At 42.9% G+C, this 10,963-nt stretch overlaps 1 protein-coding gene across 1 annotated transcript; it reads right to left on the bottom strand.

Annotated features, from left to right (window-relative positions):
• Positions 1-398: 398 nt before the first annotated feature.
• On the bottom strand, positions 399-1,117 carry LOC123398894 (histone H2A-like). The gene has a single exon (XM_045093340.1). The coding sequence runs from the start codon at positions 1,043-1,045 to the stop codon at positions 545-547; it is 501 nt and encodes a 166-aa protein (XP_044949275.1). The 5' UTR covers positions 1,046-1,117; the 3' UTR covers positions 399-544.
• Positions 1,118-10,963: the final 9,846 nt, after the last annotated feature.

The following is a 10,963-nucleotide window of genomic DNA, read 5'->3' as shown; positions in this document are numbered from 1 at the left end:
CAAGTAATACCCAGAGTCGTCTGCCTCCGTGGAAACTTCAGAAATCACAAGGAACAGTTAAGACAAGGCGGCTTCTGCGGCGTGAACCGTTCGTTGTGGTGGATGTTTGCTTCCCCACAGCAAGCGATGTCAAGTATTGGAAGGCAGGTTATTCAATTCCATCCAACACAATTTCATCAAAATTGTCTATTTAGCGCAATTTACATCCAGATTCAGTTCACTGATCCGTTTCTGTGCATGGTTTACTGCTCTGTTCTCAACAACAACAAAAGAACGGAGCGGTAAACTGAATCCACAAAAATGAACCGAACGACTCTGTCAGCTGTCAAAATTCATTTGCCAATTTCAGTGGCACGGGCAACATGTCGCGCGTCACAGATGCAAATCTCCAGTGCATATTTGGGAACTCAAACGAGATTTCTGAATTCCTTCCATCACAACACAAGGTACATCAACAACTAACGAACGACTTCACACCCCTATTCAGATTCAGAAGAAGAACACTACGCAGCACACAGCCTAAACGACACAGAACGCATCTCCATCAGGCCTTCTTCGGGGTGGCGGCCTTCTTGGGCGACTTGGCGGCCTTCTTGGGGGACTTGGGCGCCTTCTTGGGGGACTTTGGCGCCTTGCCCTCCTTCTCCGCGGTCCTCTTGGGGAGCAGCACCGTGTTGATGTTGGGGACCACGCCGCCGTGCGCGATGGTGACGCCGGCCAGCAGCTTGCCGAGCTCCTCGTCGTTCCTGACGGCGAGCAACAGGTGGCGGGGGATGATGCGGCTCTTCTTGTTGTCCTTGGCGGCGTTCCCGGCGAGCTCAAGCAGCTCGGCGGCCAGGTACTCGAGGACGGCCGCGAGGTAGACGGGGGCGCCCGTGCCGACGCGCTGCGCGTAGCGGCCCTTCTTGAGGTACCGCCCGATGCGGCCGACGGGGAACTGGAGGCCGGCCTTGACCGAGCGGGACACCGACTTCTTCCTGGGGCTGCCGGCCTTGCGCCCGGCGGCGCCCTTCTTGCCCTTCGCGACGGTGCCGGAGGCGTCCATGCCTTGCTGCGGGAGCGGGCGGTAGGTCGGGATTGGGATGGAGATGGAGAGAGCCAGACTGAGCTGCGGTGGTGGGAGGTCACGGGAGGGGGCGGGGTATTTAGATGGGGCGGACGCGGCTGTGGTGGGCCCGTCGATCCGCGGGTGGTGGGCGTTCGACGGTGGGATCGGGATGGGGGTGGACGGTCTCGATCTGGTTTGGGGAGGAGCGATCCGTGGGTGGCACGGTTAGGCCAATCAGGCGCGACGAGATTCCTGAGCACGTCAACTTTCGCGCCACCGTTTTCCCGCCTACGAGGGAGAGATTTGGGAAAGAGGGGGCGTGCGCTTTCGCGGCGTGGACGCGTGCGTGTATTTGACAAAAGCATCTCCAATCACAACAGTACGGTACAGTTTCATATGTTCAGACAGACTTTAATTTTATCATTTATAATTATATTTCATTTTAAAAATATTAAATACATGTATACATGTGTACGTTAATCATTTTAGATATTTTAATCCGTATCAAACTGGTTGGTTGTTAAAACCAAAATAAATTGTTCATATTTAGTCTCACCTCACTCCGAGATGAGCAACGCATTCGGCTTAAATAGTCGTGTTGTTCAATAGCAATAAGGTACAATCATTAATGAATTCTTTCACAAGGATATTTACTGTTGTTATAAAATTTTCTCTGTTCGTAATCAACAAGATTCATAATGAGAGTCGATATCCGCATTGATAGCCCGACTTTTATTACTTAAGTTAGATCATTTAAAAAAAACGTCCAAGTAATCAAATAAGATTCATAATAGTTGTTTCAGTTGGTGATTCTTCTTATTTTGAGTCGCGATTCGCCGCACTCGTTTTGGGTTTGATTTTTGTCCTTTTTTGGCCTAATTTCTCTACGCATGGATGAAGTTCTTCACCATGGATCGCTATTGTTGTGTTATGTGTGTTCGTTCGGTTTATTTGGTTCCCCTTTTGTTGGGCTAGTGTTTTTTTATTTGCTAGGATTTTTATTGGTTTTTGATCTACCGGTTTGGAGTAGGATGTCACATGAGCTAGTTGCAGCATGTGTTCGTGTGGGCAGTTTTTCTATTTTGATTATGCCAATGTGCTTATTTTATGACGCCTTAGTGTGCTACTAAAGGAATGCTTGCTTTTGTTCGATCATTTCAAAATCAAGCTATTGACTTGTGTTTTGTTTTGTGTTAGCAAATCCATTTTTCAAATTCAGTTGTGAAGTTGTATTATCGTGGCCATTACTATTTCAACGGTAATATTTCACCATTTTGATATAGGGATTGCACTGTAATGCAGTAATTTATGTATAGGTTGGCATTGAATTTGGCTTTGGATCTACGTAGCATTTTAGAATTTGAAGGTATCCAGTTAGCAGGTCCTCTGTCCTTATGAATACTAGAGTTACTGTTGTAGCTCTATACTTACTCTTCCTCAACTATTGTATTGTAATGTACATGGTTTTTAGGTTTGTGCAATGTTCCTCACTGTAGTTGTAGGAAGATTTCATCTACTTAAAGTGGAAGATTTAATCCGCCAAAGGACGTGATGTGGTAAGCTGCCCTCTCCTATTACTGTTTGTGATATACTCCCTCCATTCCAAAATTAGTGTCACAAATTTATAACTAAACTAGTACAAATTTTATATATACTAAGTGAGCGTTACTATTTTGGGACGGAGGGAGTACCTTTTTACTTACAAGTTGGATGCATACTGTAATGTGAGCACAAATTTAGTGTAAATGGAAGTTATCTTGATTTCTACTAATTTTTCAGTGGCTTGGTGCCATTTTGACTATTTTTCGCATTCTGCATTGTGTATTTAGGTCCTAGTCTTTCAATTTGTTCTTTTTTGTATTCTGTAGCGGCAGGAAAGATCTCGCGAGTGTTGTGTGTCCTCAACATTTACTATATATTATTATGGCAAGTTTTTCCCTCTCTTGTCAACGACCTGCGTCCTAGGTACATGGATGTTGTTCAGAGTTATGAATTGGAGTGCCTCCTTAAGTTTTCTCAAATAGAGGTCCCTCTTAGGCTTGTCGAATGGGTTACTAGTAAATTAGAATTTCTTTGGAACTAAATTTTCTTGCTCAACTTCTTTCGTCTTGCTTGTTATCCTCAATGCTGCAACAATGATCGCTGAAAATCCTACAACTTTAGAGTAGAAGATGAAGTAATCTTGTCCTTCTTCCTTTGCTTTGAATTGCATCCGAATTCGCGGCTATCTACTACTTTCAGTGTTCATGAAGTTTCCTCCGGAAGATACATTTTGCTCATTTTCCAGGAAGTTTTCATATCATCTCCATCGAGAATTTGTTATTCATTATCCCATTGATGTAACATTTCTCAGTTTCCAGTTCCTTCAGCATCAGATAATTCTCCAACTTGTTTGTTTGATATTGCTCCGAAATGGTTGGAGACAACATCATCCATCACGTGCATTTAGTATAAGTTTGTCAGCCCTATTTCTATAAACGATGTCTTTTTAGTTTCCATAAAGACTACATACATTAGTCAAAATGATAAATTTGTAGGTTTCTTGGCCTAAAGAATTTATAGATTTATGTGTGAAAGCACAATTGCTCCCTAAGATGGTTTTGGTAATTAATCACAACATATGCATCATTGGACTAATGAGTTTATTCAAGTACATTTCAGAAAAAATCAAAGATGCTTTGGCTATAGGATTGTGTGGAGATGCCCCTTTGATGCAAGGAAGGACTAGGATTGGCTAAAGCTTCAAGCAAGAAGACTCTTCATTTTATACTTTGTGAGAAATCACTTTGAGTCCATAGGAAAGCCAATGCTCTTAAAAGGGGAAGAGGTATTATGATGAATTGGTTGCTCAAGTGCCTAGAGCTAGCCACCAAAATATATTCAACCACTATCCCACAAAATATATTTGTCCCAAGCCACATTAGACAAATCTTATGCCAAATCCACCATCTTGGTACAACCAACGTTCCTATCGGTGCCACCGAGATTTGGTGGCCAACATTTTGTTGAGATGATTTCAAGTTTTGGAATTTCCGAGTTCGAAATTGGTCTCGCCGAGTTTGGAAACCAGTCTAGGTCATCGTATCGATACCACCGATATTCCTATATCAGTCTCACCGAGAATTCAAAAGTCGCCACATTTAGTGCAGCTCGGTACCACCGAGATTCATTTCGGTGTCACCGAGTTGGAAAATAATGTTGTAACAGTTGGATTCTGGGGGATACCTATATATACCCCTCCACCTACCTCTCATTCGCAAGGAAGCACTTAGAACACACCTACACTTGCCAGATCTATTTTTCTGAGAGACAGCCACCTATTAATGTGTTGAGATCAAGAGATTCCATTCCAACCATTTGAACATTGATTTCTAGCGTCCCCAAGTTGTTTTCCACAAGATCAATCTCTCATACCCCTGCCAAATCTGAGAGAGAATGATTGAGTGTTGAGGAGACTATCTTTTGAAGCGCAAGAGCAAGGAGTTCGTCGTTTTACCGCATCTATTATCTTTTGGAGGGTGGTGCCTCCTAGATTGGTTAGGTGTCGCTTGGGAGCCTCCTAATTCGTGTTGTGGATTTAAACCAAGATGTTTGTAAGGGCAAGGAGATCGCCTACTTCATGAAGATCTACCATGAGTGAGGCTAGTCATGTGTGGATGGAAGCCGTCGTGGAATAGACAAGGCCGCTTCTTCGTGGACCCCTTGTGAGTGGATCCCTGTGTGGACTCTCGCAGTCGTTACCCTCCATGGGTTGAAGTCTCCACTAACATGTACATACGATAGCGCCACCTACCGGAACCATACCAAAAATCATAGTGTCAACCTTTGCGTTTGATTTCCCTACCTTACCCTCTAATTTACACTTGCGCGTTTTACTTTCCGCTGCAATACTCTTAGATACGCATGTGTAGGTGTACTTGACTAGTCATTATTGCTAAAACTGGCCCACACTTAAAATTGGGAAAAGGCTAAGTTTTTATCGTCAAGTAGTCTAATCACCCCCCTAGAGATACTTTCGATCCTACAAGTGGTATCACAACTTTAGTCTCCATTGCATTGGTTTCACAACCTAAGAGAGTATGGCGTCTAGTGAGGAAAATTATCACCATAGAGGTCCATATTTCGATGGCACTAATTTTGCTAGTTGGAAGCATAAAATGAAAATGCATATTCTTGGTCATAATCCTGATGTTTGGGCTGTTGTTCGTGTTGGTGTGCAAGGTGATTTCTTCGGAGAAGTCAGAGTACCAGATCGTGATGCCACAGCGGAACAACTGAAGATGTTGCAATTCAATGATCAAGCCTGTGATATCCTGTTCAACTGCCTGTGTCCCAAAGAATTCAACAAAATCAGTCGTCTTGAGAATGCAAAGGAAATTTGTGATACTTTGATTGATATGCACGAAGGTACCGATTCTATCAAAGAATCTAAGTTGGATGTGCTTGGAAGTTGGCTTGACAAGTTCAAGATGAAGGATGGTGAAGGAGTCGCTGCGATCTATTCAAGGCTAGTTGTCATCACAAATGAGATTGTCAGCTTAGGAAGCGAAGAGATGACCGACAAATTCATCATCAGTAAGATACTTAGAGTTTTGGATGGGAGATACGACATTGTGTGCACATTAATCCAAATGATGCCCAACTACAAAGATCTGAAGCCTACTAAATTCATTAGCAGGATTGTTGCTCATGAAATGTCACTCCAGGACAAAGATGAGTTGCACAACAAGTCAAGCGGTGCTTACAAAGCTTCAAGCGATGCCACGCTACTTCAAGTCACAATATTGTTACCAATGAAGAGATCAACCTCATTGTCCAAAAATTCAACAAGATCTACAAGAGTAGATGCAAAGAAAGGACTTCAAGCTCAAGATATGATGAGAAGCGTTTGTCTAGTCGTGACCGAAACTGCTACAATTTTGGAAAGCCCGGACACTTTTTCAGTGAGTGCTCGGCTCCCCACAAACGAAGAGAAGAGTCACCTAGAATACGAAGCTCGTGAGATGAGTCAACTCATAGAGAGAGAAGGAGTAGATAAGATCATTATGAACGAAAACACTCGTGGAGAGGCACGTGAAAGTAGTCTTCTCTTGGTCATCCTTAGACAAAGGTATTTTAGAAAAAACAGAATATCCATCAAGAAAACAAAAATGTGTGTGCTTAGATAATCTTTCCAACATTTGATCAATAAAAGGCAAGGGTAATGATCTTTCCTAGTAGCTTTATTTAACTTCCTAAAAACTATCACCATCCTATAACTAGTTACAATTCTTTGCGGAATAAGTTCATTCTTATCATTACGAACAACAGTTATACCTCCTTTCTTAGGAACACAATGAACGGGACTTACCCATTTACTATCAGCAATAGGATAGATTATACCCGCCTCCCGAAGCTTTAGTATTTCAATTGTCACCACTTATTCCATTTTCGTATTTAAGCGACGTTGATGATCAATGATAGGTTTAGCATCTGTCTCCATATTAATCATGTGTTGACATAGAGTGGGACTTATGCCCTTAAGATCATCAAGAGTATTTCCATAGCAGCCCTATGCTTCTTTTGAGTTTTAAGTAATTTCATTTCTTCATGCTCTGAAAGGTTAGCACTGATAATAACATGATATATCTTCTTCTCATCAAGATAAACATATTTCAAGGTATGAGGTGATGTTTTAAGCTCAAACAGGGGATCTCCCTTGGGTGGAGGGGGATCCCCTAAAATATCAACTGGTAAGTTGTGTTTAAGAATAGGTGTTTGTCTAAGAAATATATCATCTATCTCATTTCTTTCATTCATATGCATATCATTTTCATGGTTTAGCAAATATTGTTCTAGTGGATCGGTAGGAGGCACGGCAATAGAGGCAAGACCACTCATTTCATCTTTACTAGGTAATTTCTTATCATTAGGTTGCTTACTAAACTTGGAGATATTAAATTCATGAGATACATCGCCAAATTTTACGTTAACCTTTTCAGTTAAACAATTAATTTCAGCATTAACAGTACTTAAGAAAGGCCTACCAAATATAATGGGACAAAAAGTACCTTGTTCTGGACCGAGTACTAGGAAATCAGTTGCGTACTTAATTTTTCCACACAACACTTCAACATCTCTAACAATCCCAAGCGGTGCAATAGTGTCTCTATTTGCAAGTTTAATAGTAACATCAATATATTCAAGTTCAGAGGGTGCTATGTCATTCTTGCTTTCATCATAGAGGGAAATAGGTATGGCACTAACACTAGCTCCCAAGTCAAACAAGCCATGATAACAATGATCTCCAATTTTAACTGAAACAACAAGCATGCCAACAACTGGTTTATTTTTATCTAGCTCATCATGTTTTTTTCTAACGGGTTTTGCAATTCTAGCAGCTTCATCACAGAAGTAGATAATGTGACCGTCAATATTATCAACTAGAAGATCTGTAACCATAGCAACATTAGGCTCAGCAGTTATTTGTTCAAAAGGTGTAGGTGTTCTAATGTAGCTCTTATTAACCACACTTGTAACCTTAGCATGTTCCTTAATTCTAACAGGTGGTTTCTCAATGTAAGCAGTAGGAACAACTGGGTCAACATGGATAACAATTATTTCTTCCTTCTTAATCTTAACACGTTCCTCTAATTGTTTCTCAGTGGGTGGATGATAATTAAGCCACTTCTCCTTAGGGAGATCAACATAAGTAGCAAAAGATTCACAGAAAGAAGCTACTATCTCAGAGTCAAGGCCATACTTATTGCTGAACTCGTGAAAGGTATTAGTTTCCCCAAAAGATTTAACACAATCAAACTTAAACCTTATACGTGACTCTTTACCTTTGTAGACTTCCGAGTCTTCAGAGTTGCGTTTGATTCTTTCCAGAAGATCCCATTTGAATTCAATAGTCCTATTCATAAAGGAACAAGTAGAAGAAGGATTGAGTAGTACTTGACCATCGTGAGAAAGTCGAGCATAAATTTTTTGTATAATCATTTTTCTTGAGAGTGTTGGGGATCGTAGTAATTTCAAAAAAATCCTACGCCATACAAGGATCTATCTATGGAGAAACCAACAACTAGTCAAGTAGTAGAGCATCTTCATACCTTTGAAGATCGCTAAGCAAAAGCATTGCTAGAATGCGGTTGATGGAGTCATACTCGCAGCGATTCAGATCGCGGTGGATTCCGATCTATGCACCGAAAGCCGGCGCCTCCGCGTTCAACACATGTGCAGCCCGGTGACGTCTCCAACGCCTTGATCCAGCAAGGAGGGAGGAGAGGTTGAGGGAGAGCTCCGGCAACACGACGACATGGTGACGGTGGAGCTACGTGGCACTCCGACAGGGCTTCGCCAAGCACTATGGAGGACGAGGAGGAGGAGGTGTAGGGCTGCGCCGAGAGAGAGAGAGAGAGAGAATTCTTGTCTCAAATCAGCACCAAACCCTCCACTATTTATAGGAGGAGAGGGAGGAGGATGCCGGCCCTTAGGGTTTCCCACTCTAAGGGGTGCGACAGCCCATCTAGGGCAAGGGGCGGCGGCCAAGGGTGGAGAGGTGGTGGCGCCCTAGGGTAGGCTTGCCCACCACGCCTAGGGTTAGCCCACCACGCCTAGGGTTAGCCCACCACCCTCTCTCTTGCGCCTTGGGCTGGTGGTGGTGGCGCACCAGCCCACATATGGGTTGGTTCCCATCCACCTTTTGTCCCAAATACCCTTTCGTGGCTGTAGGCCCTTCCCGGTGGACCCCGGAACCCTTCCGGTGGTCCCGGTACAGTACCGATGTCGCCCGAAACACTTCCGGTGACCAAATCCTCACTTCCTATATATGAATCTTTACCTCCGGACCATTCCGGGACTCCTCGTGACGTGTGGGATCTCATCCGGGTCTCAGGACAACCTTCGCTAACCACGTACACTATTCCCCTCTAACCCTAGCATCATCAAACCTTAAGTGTGTAGACCCTACGGGTTCGGGAAGCATGCAAACATGATCGAGACACCTATCTGGTCAATAACCAACAACGGGATCTGGATATCCATGTTGGTTCCCACATGTTCCACGATGATCTCATCGGATGAACCACGATGTCGGGGATTCGATCAATCATGTATGCATTTCCCTTTGTGTATTGGTATGATACTTGCCCGAGATTCGATCGTCGGTGTCCCTATACATTGTTCAATCTCATTACCGGCAAGAACCTTTACTCGTTCTGTAACACATCATCCGTGGCTAACTCCTTAGTCACGGTGAGCTCAATATGATGATGGATTACCGAGTGGTCCCAGAGATACCTCTCCGTCACACGGAGTGACAAATCCCAGTCTTGATTCGTACAAACCAACAGACACTTTCGGAGATACTTGTAGTGCACCTTTATAATCACCCAATTACGTTGTGACGTTTGATACACCCAAAGCACTCCTACTGTATCCGGGAGTTGCACAATCTCATGGTCTAAGGAAATGATTCTTGACATTAGAAAAGCTTTAGCAAACGAACAACACGATCTAGTGCTATGCTTAGGATTGGGTCTTGTCCATCACATCATTCCCCAATGATGTGATCCCGTTATAAATGACATCCAATGTCCATGATCAGGAAACCATGATCATGTATTGATCAACGAGCTAGCCAACTAGAGGCTCACTAGGGACACATTATGATCTATATACTCACACATGTATTACGGTTTCGGTTAATACAATTATAGCATGTGTAATAGACAATTATCATAAACTAGGAAATATAATAATAACAATTTTATTATTGCCTCTAGGGCATATTTCCAACAGTCTCCCACTTGCACTAGAGTCAATAATCTAGTTACATTGTGATGAATCGAACATCCATAGAATTCTGGTGCTGATCATGTTTCACTCATGGAAGAGGTTTAGTCAATGGTTCTACGACATTCAGATTCGTATGTACTTTAAAAATATCTATATTTCCATCTTGGATGTATCCACGAATGGAGTTGAAGCAGCACTTGATGTGCTTGGTCTTCTTGTGAAACATGGGGTCCTTTGCAATAGCAATAGCTCCAGTGTTGTCATAGAACAGAGTCATCGGTCCGGACGCACTCGGAATCACTCCTAGGTCAGTGATGAACTCCTTCATCCAGACTCCTTCCTGTGTTGCTTCCCAAGCAGCTATGTACTCCGATTTACATGTAGATGCCGCCATGACACTTTTCTTGCAACTGCACCAGCTAACTAGCCCATTATTCAAAATATACATGTATCCGGTTTGTGACTTGGAGTCATCCGGATCTGTGTCGAAGCTAGCATCGACGTAACCCTTTACGACGAGCTCTTCGACACCTCTATAAATGAGAAACATATCTTTAGTCCTTTTTCAGGTACTTAAGGATGTTCTTGACCGCTGTTGAGTGATCCACTCCTGGATCACACTGGTACCTCCCTACCAAACTTATGGCAAGGTTCACACCAGGTATGGTACACAACATGGCATACATGATTGAGCCTATGGCTGAAGCATAGGGGACGGTACTCATCTTTTCTCTATCTGCTGTTGTGGTCGGGCGTTGAGTCGTACTCAACCTCACACCTTGTAATACAGGCAAGAACCCCTTCTTAGCCTTATGCATATTGAACTTCTTCAATATCTTGTCAAGGTATGTGCTTTGTGAAAGACCTATGAGGCGTCTCGATCTATCTCTATAGATCTTGATGCCTAATACGTAAGCAGCTTCTCCAAGGTCCTTCATTGAAAAACTTTTATTCAAATAGGCCTTGATGCTTTCGAGTAGTTCTATATCATCTCCATCAACAATATGCCATCCACATATAATATGAGAAATGCTACAGAGCTCCCACTCACTTTCTTATAAATACAGGCTTCTCCATAAGTCTGCACAAACCCAAACGCTTTGATCACCTCATCAAAGCGAATGTTCCAACTCCAAG

The sequence above is a fragment of the Hordeum vulgare genome, chromosome 5H (genome assembly GCF_904849725.1).
Source record: "Hordeum vulgare subsp. vulgare chromosome 5H, MorexV3_pseudomolecules_assembly, whole genome shotgun sequence".
NCBI lineage: Eukaryota > Viridiplantae > Streptophyta > Magnoliopsida > Poales > Poaceae > Hordeum > Hordeum vulgare.
Note: the sequence above shows the minus strand (reverse complement) of the source record. Positions and strands in the feature narration are given on the sequence as shown.